The 18,814-nt window shown below is 38.7% G+C and overlaps 1 protein-coding gene across 4 annotated transcripts in view; it reads left to right on the top strand.

The window, feature by feature from the left end:
- Positions 1-10,427, top strand: part of PTPN2 (protein tyrosine phosphatase non-receptor type 2) — a 120,059-nt gene extending 109,632 nt beyond the window's left edge. For 2 of the 4 annotated variants that reach the window (XM_077136050.1, XM_077136048.1), the window contains 2 exons: positions 3,749-3,850; positions 10,059-10,427. In XM_077136050.1, coding sequence (XP_076992165.1) covers positions 3,749-3,850; positions 10,059-10,080 — 124 coding nt within the window. In that variant the 3' untranslated portion in view covers positions 10,081-10,427. Of the gene's footprint in view, positions 1-3,748; positions 6,840-10,058 lie in introns of those variants that run through there. The other 2 variants (XM_077136047.1, XM_077136049.1) reach the window with 2 other exon arrangements.
- Positions 10,428-18,814: the final 8,387 nt, after the last annotated feature.

Below are 18,814 nucleotides of genomic sequence, written 5' to 3'. Positions count from 1 at the left end.
GTCTTTAAAGCATAGCCCTAAAGTTGTGAAGGAAAGAGGACCATAAATAGAGAAAAGTTGGCTCTGTTGTTAGTCATTGATGAATTAAAGAAAACTATTTAGTAAAATTCATACCAAATAATAATAACTTACCCAGTTGCAGAAATGACAAAGAAAGGGTACTGAGCCTTAAAGGCAGGTTTAAACCACTCCTCCAAGTTTGGCAGCACAGAGAACAGCTGACCGCTTGAGTGCTGTGGAGTGAGGGCAGAAGGTTGTTCTGGGGGTTGGGGTAGGGGGGTGCCTATGCATGCCTGTGTTTTCTTCTTCGTTACCTTTTTTTCCTTTTCTTTGAGATAGATGAGAACGGCTGTATATTTGAAAGCAGGGGGCAAGGGAAGGGGGCCCAAATAGACAAGTAAGGATTCTGAGCACAGAGGACTGAATGAATGGAGCAAAGTTAAAGAAAAGTAGAGGAGGAGCTGGGATTGGCACATAAAATAAAGCTTATCCCTTAAAAAATTATTGCTCAGCCCCAATAAAAATACTGATATATAGCTTTGCATTTAAGAGCCTTATAAAATATCAAAATATTATCAAAAGAATTTCATTCAAAGGAGTAGAACACAGTACTTTCTTCATTTTCATTATTCATTGTTTCCAAAGCAGTGTTTTTCAAATGGAATTTGCAGTGCTGTAGTCATGAAATTAATTTAGTGGCTAATAAAAAGCATTTTTTTAAAGAAGTAAATAGAATGTAAATCATCAATGTATCACAAATAGTAACTGTTAAGTAGTTTCAACCTGTTTTTGCACGTACTTTTTACGTAGAAGTTCTATGTTTTTACACATTGACTCTGTATGGTTTCTCTCTGGTAATGGGAAGGTATTTCTTACTGTAGGTTGCAGTCAAAGTTGGAAAGCCAGTGTTCTCAATTATAATGCATCCCATAAACCTGGATCCCTAAGCATGGAGAACACTTGGATATTTGAAAAGTCTGATAAATTTGGTGAATTTCTCGACCTTTTCTCCTGTATATGTAGGTAGCATAAAGCATGCCTGCCATGCCGTGAATTGGCAGTGCTTGCTGTGGCAGGGAGCCTGAGCAGTCTCACCTGTGTCGCCGTGAGTCAGGTTCCACAGGAGGCCTCCCGTATCAGCTTATGGCACAGTGTGAGGGAAAACCCGACCAGGTCCCACTGGCAGGTTCTTACGCAGACATAACTTCCTTAGGGCCAGCCAGGTAAAGTAAAATTGTATGGTGTCACAAATTTGGAATATACCCTACTTCTCTGGGATCCCTTGGTGTTTGCGTCTAGTCCACCCTGAGACTTTATTAGATTAGCACATTTTTGGAAAGCAGGAGCCTCAATTTCATTCCTTTAAATTGGAAAAATCACAGTGTGTTCTAAGCCCAACCAAAAACAACAATCAGTCCCCCCCTCAAAAAAAATAGGAAACTCCTATATAACAAAGCATTTAAAATATGTAATCATTAACACTCAGGGAGCTCGTTACTGGTTTATATAGTAATTATAGTACTGTGCAAATCAAGTTATAATTGCTTTCTGCAGTGCAATGAAAATAAAAAAACAGTATTATGTTAAAGAATCTATCTAAATTGAATCTTGGCCGAGGTGCCCCCAGGCTCCTGGCAGAGGTGTTCCATATACCTTTATATATTATATATATGCTGCCTGGACTTGAACACAAATAGATATTTTCACTGACAGCCATGTTCATGTTTGTCATGGTCAGTTCCCAATCTAAATAGTGAATTCTGGATATTAAATTTTTGTAAGTTCATATAGCAGATACTCAGTTGTAGTTTAGATAGCTAGGGATAATCATATCTATAATAAGTAAAAATGAAAAAAGACAGTAAAGCACCATAGGATATACAGACACATGAGACATAGTCACCAAGTTTCTAATATATTATGGGATAAAATGAGTATCCAATTAGCAACACAAATTATATATTATAAATTAAACACTATATGGTAAGAAAAACAGAAAGGCTATAGGGGGTGAGAGGAGAGACAGTCAAACAGAGTTGAAATCAGAGGACCAGTGACAAGAAAGATTTTCCCAGTTAGCGGGGAACAAATTTAGAGAACAACAGAAAGCCATTTGGGCAAAAACAGAGTTGTGCATAGCTGGAGAAGATTGGAAACACAAATTAGAACCTTAAGGCCTCAAATGCCAAGCAACCACTGATCTGCTTTCTCTATATATAGATTTATATCTCTTCTGTATATTTTATATAAATGGGGTCAGTAGGTAGTCTTTTGTGACTAGCATCTTTTACTTAGCATAATGATTTCAAGCATCATCCGTTTGTAGCAATATCATTCCTTTTTATTACCTAATAATATTCAGTTGTACAGATATACCACATTTTATGTATCCATTTGTCAGTTGATGGACACTTGGGTTGTTTCTACCTTTTGGCTATTTGGAAATAGCGCCAAAGGAAGAGTGATGGTAATTATGTTTGACGTTTTGAGGAACCATGAAACTGTTTTCCAAAGCAGCTGTACCATTTTACATTTCCACCAACAGTATATGGGGGTTCCAGTATACCTAAGAAATTTAGCATCAATAAAGTAAAATTAACTAATATAGTCAGTATTCAAATTTCACCAGTTGTCTTTTTGATTTTCCTTTATAGCGTTTCAAAAAAAAGCATTATTGAGATGTTATATCATATAAACTTCATCCAACTAAAGTGTACAGTTCAACTGTTTCTTAATATATTTAGAGAGTTGTGCAACCATAACTATAACCTACTTTTAGGGCATTTTTCTAATCCCATCTCTCCTAGCCTTAAACCCCCAGTCCAGGCCCTCCTTGAGGACACACCGAGAGTGGTGGACAGGATCTGCCTTTAATCTGGACTGTCCTCCACTTGTTTATCTTGCTTGACATAGGCATTTTTGAAGACTCCAGATCTTTTTAGCATGACCCGCAAGCTGAATTTCTCTATTGTTTCTCCATGATTAGATTCAGGTTCAACATTTTTGGTCAGAAATAAAAAGTTGGCTCTTCATTTGATAGGCATTGAAGAGAAAGTCTAGATTTAAAAAAATTATATTGAATCAAGTCATTGATGAAGGCTATGCCTTAGAAAAACTTACTTTTGCAATAATGTTTTAAAATTCGGAGTCAGGGAAAACAGTTGAGTTTTTGCCATAATATAGGCAATCATGGCAAAAGAAAGAGATGGATGCTGTGAGATTTTCTTAAAGGGAAAAACTAGTGACTTATGTTGCCATTGGCTGCCCTTTACTCTTAGGACCCTATATCGTGAGAGTCCAAGAGCTGCCATTGAAAGAAAAGTTCTGTATTGAATAGGAAAGTGGAATTGGAAGGATGTCAGCTCAAACAGAGCACCAGGAACTACAGTGAAGAAGTCATGAAACTGCTAAAGATGCAGCAGCTGTCAGAGGCCTTGGTGAAGAACAGGTGTAGGGGTCGAGTGTTTGTCTCCCACTCATGCTCCTGATGGCTGGTGAAGGCAGTTCACAACTTCGACAAAGAATCCACCTTGCCTATTTTAGCCCTATTAAGAATGTAAAATTGTACCAGAAATTGCCGCTAAATTATCAGAGTATATCTCTAGATCATTTAGAATATTGAGGCATTTCCCCTTTTTGTTCCATATTTTGAATGAAAGTAATACGGGTGGTTGTGGTTTCATTTGAGTATATGTGAAGAACAAAATCTTGCTGTGTATTCCTCTTAGGTCTTTTTGTTTATTTCTAGTGTTCTACGGAAACGTATTCGAGAGGACAGAAAAGCTAACACAGCTCAGAAGGTGCAGCAGATGAAACAGAGGCTAAATGAGACTGAACGAAAAAGAAAAAGGTGGTTATATTGGCAACCTATTCTCACTAAGATGGGGTTTGTGTCGGTCGTTTTGGTTGGCGCTTTTCTTGCCTGGACACTCTTTTTTCAGCAACATGCCCTATAAATAATTAATTTTGCACAGCAAGCTTCTGCAGTAGGGGCTGACAGTGCACATTAATCCCAAGAGTTTCTCACTTAGCAGCCAAGTCCTCCTGCCCCGAGACGGTGCAGTAGAATAGCCATCACCCTGATAAGCATTACTGCCAGGCGTGGGCCCAACATCTCAGGACTCTTCACTGCAGGTTCCTCTGAAACCCAAACTGTAAATGGCTTCATAAAATAAAGACATTAATGTTTGTTAAAACTGATACATTTTGCAACTGTATTCACACATGTTAAAAACATATTTTACCTGACCACATTCAGAAATCCTTTATCACAAGGATCTGTTTTGGGAGGCTATCTGGATTTTAACATGCACTTGATATAAGCAATAAATAATTTGGTTGGTTTTATCTACGTTATTAATGGAAAGAAAATGACCTTTAATAATGTGTAAAATGTGTAATGTATTGTTGACATGGGCAGCAACGTTTTATATTCTTACCCATTTCAGGATAAATACATTTTATAACTACCTATTTAATCTTACTTTTGTAGAAATGTACTTTTTAAAAGCTCAGTTTGAAAAACCTGTTACCATAAAATAACAAATTGTATGTTGGTTCAATTGTACTGAATAAGTTTTCCATTTTCCTAAAGAGAACTTTGATACAAGCAGGACTCTGAAGAAGCAGTTTTTACTATATATTTGCATTTCTTTTATGTTTTACAGTTTCCCCCATTAGAAAAAAAACAAAAACAAATGTTCCCCCTGAAAATATCTTTGAGGGAAAATTCTCCTTCCTGGGATAGTCAGGTAACAGTTTGTCAAGACTTTGTAAAGAAATTGGTTTCTGTAAAGCCCATTACTAGTACTGTTGAATATCATGAAAATTTCACTGTAATTACCCTAATTTATAATTGGGGTAAAACATGATTTAAAAAATAAAGCAAGACGCAGCCTTTTATTATCCACGATTTCAGTTTATTGGACTGAAGTTTTGAAGTAAAGCTTTTTTCCAAGTTCTTTCTACTTCAATAAATAGTATGATGATGTTCAAACTTTAATTGTCCCTTTAACTTCTTAATGAGGTTTTTCAAAGTATATTGTTTAATGAATTTACTCATTTGAGTGCTTGCTTTCTTCAGATCCCAACATTTCATTCAGTGTTAAATTTGTTTGACTTAAACTTTAAATAGTTGTTATAAATTTAATTGCTAGAGGACAGAGTACATATTATTCCAGTGGTTTTCAAACTATGCTTACTGGATTTCGCGGGGAGAGGGACTACCAAGAGGTGATGGAAAGGACAAGCTACCACCCTTTACTTTTAACAGAGCGTCTCTGCTTTGTCTACTTCATATACCACACAGGATTTCTGCATAAGGTTTGGTTATTTTTAAGGGGGCAGTTTTAATTAAAAAAAAAAAAAAGTTTGAAAACCATTGGTATAGATAAGGTATCTTGAATTTATTTGAGTAGCATTCTTGAATGTGTCAAATTATGCTGAACATATTTAAACTAGGATGGAGGTGGTACTACATATTAAATAAGATTTTTTATAACTGTGCCTGTGTCCTAATTCAGTATCATTGTGTCCTCTAACCTTGAAATGGAAGGGAGGTAAGAGGGGTGTTTCCTTTTGTCTTTCTGAGTTAGGCCTGTGTCTAGGCAACCAGTCCTTTATGTTTTAGGTCGTTATCTGTTTAAAAATCTTCCTAAGTTGCATTGGTTTATCTTTGCTAAAATACAAGTACATAATTCTTCAAGTCACGTATGGGTAAAGCATATTATTTTCCAGTCAAAGGTAGCATTTTTCTCATCCCAGTGGTAAAGACCTGACGGAGGCAGCATGCTGACGAGGACGCCTGCCGCCTCAGCAGGAGCGCTGCTTCCCGGGATGCGGCTTGCGTGTGTCCCAGCCTTGCTCTCCTCTGCCCTTGTCCGCCGTGCCTGGGGGGTTGTAGTACATGTAACTCACATCCAGTGTGGTGTACGCTTGGTGGTGGCTCCCGTGAGGGTCGGACCTTTTCTGTTGAACAGCAGAAGCTTTAAGTAGTGTTAACGTTTTACCAGTAATGATGTTTTATTGGGTGCCATTTACAAATTATTAAAAGTATGTGGTGGTGGGGTTTGGTAACCATGGTCATCACCGTCGTCATCATCATCCTGGGTCCTGTCACGTGAGGTGTCCCAGGCAGAGGAAGGACAGACAGGTGCCCGCGCGCCTCTTTAGTAACACAACAGAGTGCACCATCCTTGGTGAGTTGTACAACTTTTAAAAGCTATGTATCTTTAGGTCTTCACAGTGTTTTCTAATTTTAACCAATTTTAAAAGCTACCCATATAGTTTGACTACTAGTGAGATAGTATTACTTTTTGAATAGGTTAAGGAAGGAAAAAAGAGGCTTTATTATTTTCATAGAAAGAATGTTTACTTAGCTAATTACTTTCTATTCCAGTGGTTATCTATCCCTGCTAATAAGCTAAGAGCAACCTTTGGTTTAATGCCATCTTCTCTGGCTACACAACATATTATATGTAAAAATATAACTCAAGTAACATGTAAAAGTACATAGAGAACTTAAGGGCACATATAAAGCCCCCTTTTCACGTTTGGAGAAGATTTTGTAGATTTGCCAAGTTCCCTACCTCGGTTCTTTTCCTCTTTTGTGGTTTTGATCCATTTCACTCTGTATTAATATTTCTGTCGAGGAATAAATAAGAAAAGAGAAAGGAAGTTAAAAGAAAACACAGAAACGTGAATCATCTTTTTAAATAGCTCTTGCCTAGCAGGTGTGTTAGAGAAAGGAGCTGTAGCTCTTTTAAATTAATTTAATGTACTCTCGTGTTTGGCCCTGTATCTTAAATAAACTACAGTTGATGGTATAAATTTAAATATATATATATATATATATATATATATATATATATAGGCTTAAAATGTAGTTTGTTTCTGGCATGAAACAGGGGCCAGTTTGTTTCACATCGATAGGCAGCAGTGGCGGTTGTCTTCCGTGTCCTGCCCTGTAGCCCCGTCACAGCCTGGTGCTAGAGGCCATGGCCAGCCTGGCGTTCAACCTTCCCACATCCCTCCGTGGTGCTGTTGTTGAAGTGTCATGTGTGTGAATGTTAGAATCGAGTTACAATTCATTGAGTCTCCAAGAAAGACAGTTTTCTGCAATGCATATTACCTTCGAAAAATTACTTGTCAGACTAGATAAATAAACAGAGACAGATCAGAACTGGGTGGTATTAAAAATGTTTTTATTGATCATTGTATATTTTAATGAATACCTACATTTCCAAAGTGCCTGCTTATTGTACAGATTTTTTTTTAAATCTAGACTGCCTTGATTTTTAAGTGAACTTTCAAAATACATCTTACAGAGATTAAATTAAGATGTAGTGTATTATAAGCCCTCTGCCACTGTGTATATAGTCCATTTCTTCCTGTGTTCAGGCAAGAGTCGAGGACTCAAATGATCCATAACTGTTGGTTTATTTTTCCTTCTGGTGGACCACACATGCACTGTCAGTGAGCCAAGCCTTCTGTGGGGTCATAAGGTCACCACTTCACCCAGCCCCACCCGAGCCAGGTATCCCAGTTTGGGAAGTAAGGGCATAGCGGAAATGCTCATTTGTGTTCTCAGTTATATAGCAACATCTGATAAAGTCCCTCTACTTTAAGAGACACTTTTTATAAGTACTTGGTTTGACTTACTTGGATGATAGAAGCACAACATCTTAGAAATAAAATTTTGAGAAATGGAAACTAAACATTTTCCCATGTAATAAAATTATCTTGTCATGACTTAAGGTTTTGGTTATCGCCTAGACAGTTTACTCTGGAGGAAATACTGTTTCATTCATCTTCTTCTCTGGTTTAGTTTGGCTTTGATTCCGTTTGTCCTTAGGCCGATCTCCACAGCAGTGTTGATGGCACAGCAACCCCAGGAGCCCCTGGTACTGCCAGTGTCCTGGAGCCCTGGCTCTCTCCTGCTCCAGTGGCTGCATATAAGGGATAAGATACATTAGTGGAATGAAGCTCCCATCAGTCCTGCTCCACCAAGGAATCCCCAGTCCAGATACTAAACATTTATTGGCCGTATTCTGTGCTTGGCCCTGAAAATAGCGATTTATTCAAGTGACCACATTAGAAAGAATTTTCTAATGGCAAAGGGGAAAAAAACAGCCCCGTTGTCATTTTAGTCTTCCATGAAATATATTATTTTAAAAGTTAACCTTCCTAAGTTTACCTTATTTTCTTATCCTCCACTACAATATTTACAGAGAAAAATACAAGTGGATTTCTTTTAAATGCTGTCTCTTAGTTATAAAAGATGACTCATGATTAGTGCTTGTATCTTTAACACACCATGTGGGAAGTACAAAAATGTATGTTCAACACTGAGAATTCTGCCAGTTTAAGAGCATAATCTAACTTTAATCTGCATACCACCCCTTCTAGATCGATGACATCCCTCTCTTCAGATAAGAACACTAACCCACAGAGTAGGTAACTCACCCAGGCTTGCACCACTGGTTCGTGACAGAGCTGTGCTCAAATGCCAGGCTGTGGGACTGCGATAGCTCCAGAGCTCATGCTTTTTCATTATGTCACACACATTATCTTAGGTTTTTATGGAATATTTAAACCAGACATTTCAATGTGAAAATATTGCACAACCACTCTTACCTCTTAAAAGCCAAAGTACATTTCTTTATTTTTTAAGTGTAACACAAATGAAAGATTTTCCCTAAGGAAACTTTGTGAAACAGTTTGAACAACCACTGATTTAGAGAATCAGAGTATTCTCCAAATTGAATCTTTATTTCATTTACTTTGTTTCTCTATTCTAAAGGGCAGACTTTTCTGAATGCAGGAAAATCTGCATTCATTGCCATCAGAACAAAAACAGGTGCCTTTCCTCATGTCAACCTCCCTTTGGTTCAGGGTTCTGGAGGTCCCTGTAGCACCTGTCTGCAGCAGTTCCGTGACCCACACCTCTCTGTGAGCGTGTTTTCTCGAGGCCTGAAGTATTCTCCATTGGAGTTGGGGATCAGAATCATTCAGACAGGGTACCTGGTACCATCACACTTTCCTTTAGGGGAAGGAGGAGGGAAGACACCCGAGTCTTGGAATTTTTATGTTTTTGACTAATCTTTTGGCTACTTGTATGATGTGGTTTATATTTCCTATTTATGTGGAGATACAATAGTGACAAGGATTTGGAATTTGGTTTGTGTGTGTGTGTGTGTGTGTGTGTGTGAGAGAGATAGTGAGGGGAGTTGGCAAATGAATGGAAGTGCTGTTGCCTCCCCAAAAGGTTCAGTGATGTGCCAACACAAAAATAATATCAAAAACTCAATACATAGTCACTTCAGCTGTCTTATGCTTTTTAAAGCTCTCATTAATTCTTACTTGCGGACGTTAAAATACAATAAATCTGTTTTTTGTTTTTGCATGGCCAGGCACCAGGAATTGAACCCGGGTCTCCAGCGCGGCAGGCAAGAATTCTGCCTGCTGAGCCACCATGGCCTGCCCAATAAATCTGTTGATTTTATGTGTTTTCTTTTACATTGATAGCAACTTAAACAGCATGTCACTCAAGTTCTATCTTGCTGTAGTCATTGGTACTATTCTTCAGGTTAAAAGTGTGCTGCGAACAATCTGTGACATTTAGAAAGCCCACTTCACTTTCAAATACTGCGCTGGTACTATACGGTGGAGGTCCAAATTGGGTTAACTTTTGCGTTCAGTACCAAAGTGCGGGCGAGCCTAGCACACACCATGTAATCTTGAAAAATGGTTGTGCGTCTGTTTTTTTTAAATCTGTCTGCCAGTTTCTAAACATAGGGCTCATTTCTCGATCTTACGAGGAGTGAGGGATAATTCATAGTAGTTCTTGAAGAAGTTCTCACACCACCTGTCCTGCCAGGGCTTGAGCATTTTACACCATTTCCCCACAGTGCAGCCCTTAGTGGTTGGCTGTGCCACATGGGAAGGATTTTTGGTTGCCTTTTCATTCATTGTTGTCCTTGTACGTCTGTGTGTATCCTTGTATGTCCGTGTGTTTGGTAAATTGCATTGAATAGATGACTTCTTATTTTATGTTTTAGGCCAAGATTGACAGACACCTAAATATTCATGACTTGAGAATATTCTGCAGCTATAAATTTTGAACCATTGATGTGCAAAGCAAGACCTGAAGCCCACTCCGGAAGCTAAAGTGAGGCTCGATAAGCCTGTAGCTTGCCTCACAGTTGTCTGTTTACAAAGTAAACCTTACACCAGGGAACGAAGAGTGCCACCAGCAGAAGCCTGTTCAGACCCTCTGATTGGATGCATTGTCAAGTGTTTTCTCATGCGCGTATGAAATGTGGAAAGATGTCAAAGAAATAAATTAGGAAAGACTACTTTGTATTGTACTGCCATTCCTACTGTATTTTTATACTTTTTGGCAGCATTAAATATTTTTATTAAACAGACCGTTGGTTTGTGTGCATTATCTTAGGATAGCTGTGCTTCAAACAGTATTTTTCTATGGGTTTACTGTTAGCAATTGGCATTGAAATTGATTCAAATGTTAGTCGCTTTTGAAGTTACTTCTCAATAGTCTTTCTATCCTAATAATATAGGCTAGGGGAAAGCAACCAAAGGAAGTTACAGTATTCCTTTTATTGGAAAAAAATATTAATATGGGTAGTGATATTAAGGTGAAAATTAATTTCAAATAAGTACAGTCAGTTCAATACCAGTTTTTAAAATCACACACTTATTTGTGTGTTGGATGTTGGTGTATTTCCCCAAACATTTCCTATTATAAGGAGACCTAAAGTTTCTTACTGAGGGAGGCTCTTGGCTTCTTTACTTTCTAGTTTTCCAGCCACATGATGGATTTGGGGTGTGTATGCAACCGGTTGTAAGATTATTGGTGATAGTTTGTTTGTCCAGAGACACTCCAGCTTCTCCACTTGAGCATTACTTTAAGGGTATAAATAACTCAAAATTTATTTTACCTGTGGTGAAATTCTTATAAAACCTTTCATAAGTCTATCTTAAAATAATGTTGATGTCCCACTGGAGCCGTTTTCAGGATTTCAATTACTGGACCCTTTTTAATATAGAATCCCCCGATCTCTTTCATCTTAAAAAATGTTAATGAAGACTTTCCTGGACTTTTTGCCTTAACTGACGTGTTTGTTTTGTCTATTATAAGAGCAAGTAAACTTTTTTATTCCCTGCTAAATCCTTCCTAAAGGGCACATGAAAAGTTTATTATACCTCAGAATAGTATAGCAAGATAATCTTTCCATTGTGTCTACAAGTCTTGAAAGAGTTATCTCCACTCAACTGTTATTTCCTCACATCCCTTACATTCTTTATTTTCAGTGCATTACTGAGATGTAATTTACATACTGTGCAATTTGTCCATTTAAAGCACAATTCAGTGGCTTTTAGTATTTTCACAGATGAGCGCAATGATCACCCCTGTCAATTCCAGGACATTCTAATCTCAAAAAGAAATTCCATATCCTTTGGCCATAGGCTCCCTTTCCTCTTCCCCGGAGACCATAAGTAAACCACTACTTGACTTTCTGTCTCTAATAGATAACCCCTATTCTGGACTTTCATATGAGTGGAATCATGTAGCATGTGGTCTTTGGTGGCCAGCCTTTCACTTGGCGTATGTTTTCAAGAATCGACCATATAGGAGGTTGTATCGGAACTTCATGCCTTTTTATGGACACATGTTCCATTGTATGTACATACCACATTTTGTTTATCCATTTTTCTGTTGATGAACATTTGAGTGGTTTCCATTTTTTGGCTGTTATAAATAAGGCTGCTACAAACATTCGTGTACTGTATGGATGTATGTTTCATTTCTCTTGGGTATGTAACTAGGAGAGGAACAGCCAGACTGTTTTCTGAAGTGGCTGGACCATTTAACATTCCCTCCGGTAGTGTTTGAGGATCCCAGTTCTCATCCTTGTCCTCACATGATAGTCTTTTTTTTTTAAATTCTAGCTTTCTAATGGATGTGAAGTGATATCTTTGTGGTTTTGATTTGTAATTCTCTGATGACTGAAATCAAGCAACTTTTCATGTATTTATTGGCCACTTGTATATCTGCAGAAATGTCTATTCAGATCATTTGCTCATTTAAAAACTGAGTTATCTGTTTATTGTTGAGTTATAAGAGTTCTTTACTCCAGATAAAAGTGCCTTATCAGATAGTTGATTTGCATATACTTTCTTCCATTCTTTGGATTTTCTTTTCACTCTTTTGATAGTGTCCTTTGAAGCACAAGAGTTTTTCAGTTTAGCAGTTTTTTCTTTTGTGCTTGTTCTTTTCATGTCATATTTAAGAATCCTTTGCCAAATCCAGGGTCATAAAGATTTGCCCCTGTTCTAAAAGTTTTATAGTTTTAACTCTTACATTTAGGGCTTTGATAATATTTTGAGTTAATTTTTGTATCTGGTTTGAGGTAATAAGTGAAAAAAAAATTCTTTCTTTTTGTTGCTGGATTTGGCTTGCTAGTATTTTGTTGAGGATTTTTGTAATCATATTCATGAGAGATTGTATTGGGCAGTAGTATTTTTTTGTTTACTGTATGCCTCATCTCTTTTGTTCCTCTTCCTCCTCTTTTTCTTTTGTATTAAGTGAATATTTTATCATGTAGATTTAACTTCAATAATTTATTCACTACACATTTTTCAAGTATTTTTTTCAATGGTTGCTCTAAGGTTTACCTTATAACAGCTTACTGCCAGTGATACAGAGAAGCGTTACACCTATATACCTCTGTCCCCACCCCATTTTTGTTTTAAAGTTTTTATTGTGAAATATATATATCAGAAAAAGAAAAAGCAATACTTTTCAAAGTACATTTTAACAAGAAGTTACAGAAGAGATTTCAAAGTTTGTTATGGGTTACAGTTCCAGCATTTCCGTTTTTTCCTTCTAGCTGCTCCAAAACGCTGGAGGCTAAAAGAAATATCATTGTAGTGATTCAGCAGTACTAGCCATTTGTTAAATCCTATCTTCTCTTTATAACCCCTCCCCTTTGAGCCTTCTATTCTATAGGGACCTTTGGGCTATGCCCCATTCTACAGCATGTTGAAAGGAGGTGTTGACAATATCGGATAGGGGAACGGAATGAGTTGATATTCTTGGAGAGGCTGGCCCCTTTTGGTTTCAGATCTTATCTGGCCTAGGAACTTATCTTTTGATTTCAGGACTTATCTGGCCTAGGAACCCTCTGGAAAGTAAACTTAGTAGATGAAACTTTTGTAGAGTCTCAGAGTCCTAGGTGTTCTTTAGGGTTAACAGCAATGATGTCATTTGGGGTTTGGCAAGCCATGACAATTAGTATCTCGCTGACGCTTGCATATGAGTAGCCGCCAAAAGAGCCTCTCGACCCTGAGCTCTTGTTTTGTTACATTTATTTTCCCCCTTTTGGTCCAGAAGACATTGTTGATACCACGGTACCAGGGCTAGGCTCGTCTGTGGGAATCATGGCCCATGTTGTCAGGGAGACTTTCACCCCTGAATGCCATGCCCCACACGGGGGAGGGTAGTGATTTTCCTTGCAAAATTGTATTCTCCCCTCTTCATGATATTGTTTACGTATTCTTTCTATTAATGTTAGGAACCCAACTATACATTTTATAATAATTTCTTTATCATCTGTTGTCATTTCCTTAGCCCCTTACACCTTGCTCCCACCCACTTCCTTTGTGCTGTTATTGGCAAATGTATTACACATACAAATATATTAAGCTTCTATGAATTATAGGCCCAACAATACATAGTATACATATTACTTTATACAATTGCTTTCAGTTTCTTAAGAAAGGAAAAATATGTATTGATATGCATAAATCACTACTATAGTTACATAATTACCTTTCCACTTCTCTTTGTACACTTATGTGAAATTGAATTAACCGTCTCTGGTCAGTTGCATCTAACCCAAATAACTTCCTTTTTGTATTTCTCATAAAGTAGGTTTCTTGCAATGAATTCTATTTTTGTTTATCTGAGAAAATCTTTTTGGCCTTCATTTTTGAATGATAATATTGCTGAATGTGGAACTCTTGGTAGACAGATTTTTCTTTGTCCTTTGACTATGTTATCCCACTGCCTTCTGGCTTCCATTCTTTCTGCTGAGAAGTCAGCTGTTTATCTTCCTGGGGTTCCCTTGTCAATGACATGCCATTTTTCTCTTGCTGCTTTCAAGATTTTCTCTGTCTGCTATTTTCAGCATTTTTATTATGATGTGTCTGTTTGTGGGTCTCTACCTGAGAGTTCCTGGATGCTTAGTGGTTTTTTTGGTAACACATTTTAGAAGTCTTTAAGTTCACTAATTCTTTCACTATTGAACCCCTCTGGTGAATATTTTATTTGTTTTATACTTTCAGTTCCAGAATTTTCATTTGGTTCATTTTTTTAAACTTTCTCTGTCTTTATTGATAGTCTCTATTTCATGTGACACTGTCATCATGCCTTCTTTATTCAAGCTCTCCTTTAATATCTGTGGAAATTGTCATAATGGCTAATTTGAAATATTTTTCTGTAAAATCTATCTGTTCACTCCCAGGCAGTTTCTGTTGCTTTTTTTTTTCCTACTGTATGGGTTATACTTTCCTGTTTCTTTGCATGCCCCGTAATTTTTTGTTGGAAACTGTATATTTTAGATCATATTTTTAAGAACTCTAGTACAGTACTCTGCGGCTGTCACTCCCTGCTCTGGAGCTTGTTATTTTTGTTTGCTTGTTTTTTTATTCAGTGATTGTCTGACTTAGTCTAGTGATGCCTCCCACCCCCATCCCCAGGCACACAGGGCTAAGCCTCTGATGTGACTCCTCAGGAGATGCTGGTTTGGGTCTGCCTGTGGTCACCCGAGGGTGACGGTGGTTTGAGCAGATAGGTTCCACTCTCCCTGACCACACCTGGCTACTAGGGGCCTGTGATTGCTTTGTTTACTGAAATACCCTGGGAAAGAAATTCCTCTACAAACCAATCTAATCAGACTGACTCCTTAGATGGAATTTTTTTTTGAGGTTAGTGTTTGGTACTTGTACTGACCCCAGGAGGGCTACTCGCAACGATCATATTCCCTAGTTTTCTCCTGCAAACTGGCCATTTACAGTCCAGGCTGAATCCCCCAAGTCCCTTCACCACAGCCTGCACTGCTCTTAAAAGCCCTCTTAGGTCTACGCTTATCCATGCTCTGTTGCAAATGAATGAAGCCTGTTCCTTTGGTAGGAGGTTAGGAGCTATCTGGGGGTAGCGACAAGAGGGCCTTCTGTCTGAGCGTTCCCAGCACGGAGCTGCTGCCTTACTGGCCAGGCAAGGTGACACAGGGCCCTACGTTCTTAGCAGCACGCACTCCACACATGGCGTCTCACCCACATCAACCCGGACACAGCTTCAGAAACAGCCACAGGCAGCCGAGGTAGTGTGAGGCAGCTCAAGCCTCTCCTGGGAAGAAAGCTCTCCGGCTGAGGCTGGGGTCTGAGACCTGTGTTCTGGACCTGGCACCTGGGGTGGACTCGCCTCTTGGCTGGGCTGGGAGGGGAGAGGGAAGCAGGGGTCCCACCAAGCGCTGCAGACCCCTCGCCTTTCCTAACACATTTTCGTAGATTTTACTAAATAGATGTTTCTTTCTTTCTTTGTCCTTGGTTCCATTTCCAGAGGTTTAAAATGATTGTTTTAAAAATAATTTGTGCCAGTTTCCCTGGGAAGTAGGTTGTTGGGACGCCTCTGCTGTCAGGCTGGAAGTCAATTTCTCCTGATTCTACTTTCCGACTGTCTCTAGTCAAATAAGGTCGCCACTCTTTGATTCTTAACTCATGTGACTTCTTGGCAGTGATGTTAATACTCCTCTGGAGCTTGCCCCTTAACCCTTAAGAACACTCTGAGTTTTCTTTGTTCGTGTCATTCCTTCTGCCTGGACCTTAAGTATTGGAATTCCTGAGAATGCCATCCTTAGGCCTTTGGTTTTAATTGTAACACGCTTAACCATGGATGATCTAATTTTTGCCCAAATCTTTATCTAAGTCCTCTCTGCCGTTTATAAACAACTGCTTCACCTCTAGGCCAGATCTCACTGCTGTGTTATAAACCATGCCCCGTAAGATAATAGGCTCCATCTCCCGCGTCCCATCTCGTCTTCCTCCCGTATTTCCAGTTTATTTGGTGGCATCCCCTGGAAACCTGAAATTCATCCTCAGTTCCTCCACTCCTTCTTGCCCCCCCCATCCAGCTCATTGCAGACCTGATCATTCTGTGTGGTAAATATCTCTCCAATTGCCCTGCTTTAGTTTAACTTCACTTCCGTATTTTCCTGCCCGATGTAGCATGCTTATTCGCATCAGTCCGCTTTGCACCGCTTTAGTGGTTTCTGAGATAAAAGTCTGCTTGGTATCCTTGTCCTCAAAATCCTCTAATGGCACCGTGGAGGTTTCGCCTTCATGCGACATCCCAAGCTCTCCACATTCTTTGTGCATCCTTTGGCATTACCTGCCTATCCCCTGAAATCACTTGGACTGAGTGGAATGGTCCTTGCTCATTCATTCATTCATTCATTGTAAGACACTGTACTGGGCACTGGGTGTTCAGTGATCCTGACTTGCTATGGGGTGGAGGAGTGAGACAATAACCGCATAATAGCCATGTCACCGCACATATGCAGTTAGAATTAGCCTCCTGAAGAACAAAGGAACATCAGTACTGCAGGGTGTTGAAAATAGATTCATATTTTCATTCATATTTTAAAACTTTAACCTATGTATGAGACTAAAGCAAAAAATGTTTAGTTGGCAAAAAAAAAATTATATTTTGACTAGTGCATTTCCTAATATAACTTATGTGAACAGTTTAATTGAACACCATAAGTACATGGAACCTTGAGTAGGGCATGAGATTTTGTAGGTTTGTCCAGAGTGATGCCCCGATAAATCCCAGAAGGATTTGAACAGTGAATAAAAAAGTATTCACAAAGTTCCCTTGGGGAAATGGCAAGAAAGGGGGAAAAGTCAGCTTCCCCATATGGAGAATTCCAGATATTTTCACAAGCAGTGGGGACAACCAAAGCAATAGGCCAAGCCCTCATTCTTGGGGTTTGTTCATATGAAACATCCCCACAAAGATAGGCTAAGCCTACTTAAAATTAGGCCTAAGAGTCACCCCCAGAGAACCTCTTTTGTTGCTCAGATGTTGTTCTAGTTTGCTAGCTGCCGGAATGCAACACACCAGAGATGGATTGGCTTCAATAGAAGGGGATTTATTTAGTTAACATATAGTTCTTCAGAGGAAAGGCAGCTAACTTTCCACTGAGGTTCTTTCTTATGCAGGAAGGCACAGGGTGATCTCTGCTGGCCTTCTCTCCAGGCCTCTGGGTTCCAACAACTTTCCCCTGAGTGATTTCCTTCTGCATCTCCAAAGGCCCTGGGCTGAGCTGCGAGTGCTGAGATGAGGTATGCTGAGCTGCTTGGGCTGTGCTATGTTGAGCTCTCTCATTTAAGCACCAGCCAATTAAGTCAAACATCATTCATTGCAGCAGGCCCGCCTCCTAGCCGACTGCAGATGTAATCAGCAACGGATGAGGTTCACACGCCATTGGCCCATGTCCACAGTAACAAAACTAGGCACCTTCACGTGGCCAAGTTGACAACTGAACCTAACTACCACAGATGTAGCTTCTCTCTCTCCAGCCAACACAGCAAGCAAACTCACCGCCCTTCCCGTGTTTATGTAGGACATGCTTCCCAGGGGTGTAATCCTCTCTGGCAATGTGGGACAAAAATCCTGGGATGAGCTGGGTCTCAGCATCAAGGGATTGAGAAAACTTTCTCGACCTTAAGGAGGAAGAGAGAAATGAGACAAAATAAAGTATCAGTGGCTGAGAGATTCCAAAGAGTCAAGAGGTTATCCTGGAGGTTATTCTTACGCATATAGATATCACCTTTTAAGTTAAGGTGTATTGGAGAGGCTGGAGGGAACCGCCTGAAAATGTAGAGCTGTGTTCCAGTAGCCATGTTTCTTGATGATGAGTGTATAATGATATAGCTTTCACAATGTGTGTGATTGTGAAAATGTGTGATTGTGAAAACTTTGTGTGTGATGCTCCTTTTATCTACGGTATGGACAGATGAGTAAAACATGGATTAGAAATAAATAATAGGAGGAACAAATGTTAAAATAAATTGAGTAGATTGAAATGCTAGTGATTGGTGAAAGGGAGGGGTAAGGGGTATGGTATGTATGAATTATTTTCTTTTTCCTTTTTATTTCTTTTTCTGAATTGATGCAAATGTTCCAAGAAATGATCATGATGATGAATATGCAACTATGTGATGATATTGTGAATTACTGATTATATATGTAGAATGGAATGATCATATGGTAAGAATGTTTGTGTTTGTATGTTGGTATGTTTAATAAATAAAATAAATTAATTAAAAAAGGGAGAGACAGATTAATAAATTATAGGGGAATGAGGGGTATGGGATGTTTTGGGTGTTCTTTTTTACTTTTTGGGGGGTAATGAAAATTTTGAAAATTTGTTGTGATGATGAATGCAGTTATATGATGATACTGAGTCACTGATTGTACATTTTGAATGATCATATGGCATGGAAATACATAGTATAGCTCAATAAAATTACATTAAAAATAAGTAATAGGGGAACAAATGTTAAAATAAATTTAGTAGATTGAAATGCTAGTGATCAATGAAAGGGTGTGAGAAGGGGTATAGTAAAAATAGGGGAAATAAAAGCTAAAATATATCAGGTAAATGGAAATGCTAGCAGTCAATGAGAGGGAGGGGTAAGGGGTATGGTATGTATGAGTTTTTTTCGT

Source organism: Tamandua tetradactyla, chromosome 18 (genome assembly GCF_023851605.1).
Source record: "Tamandua tetradactyla isolate mTamTet1 chromosome 18, mTamTet1.pri, whole genome shotgun sequence".
Classification (NCBI taxonomy): Eukaryota; Metazoa; Chordata; class Mammalia; order Pilosa; family Myrmecophagidae; genus Tamandua; species Tamandua tetradactyla.
The sequence above is the reverse complement of the archived record's forward strand: the minus strand, read 5'-3'. Positions and strand labels throughout refer to the sequence as shown.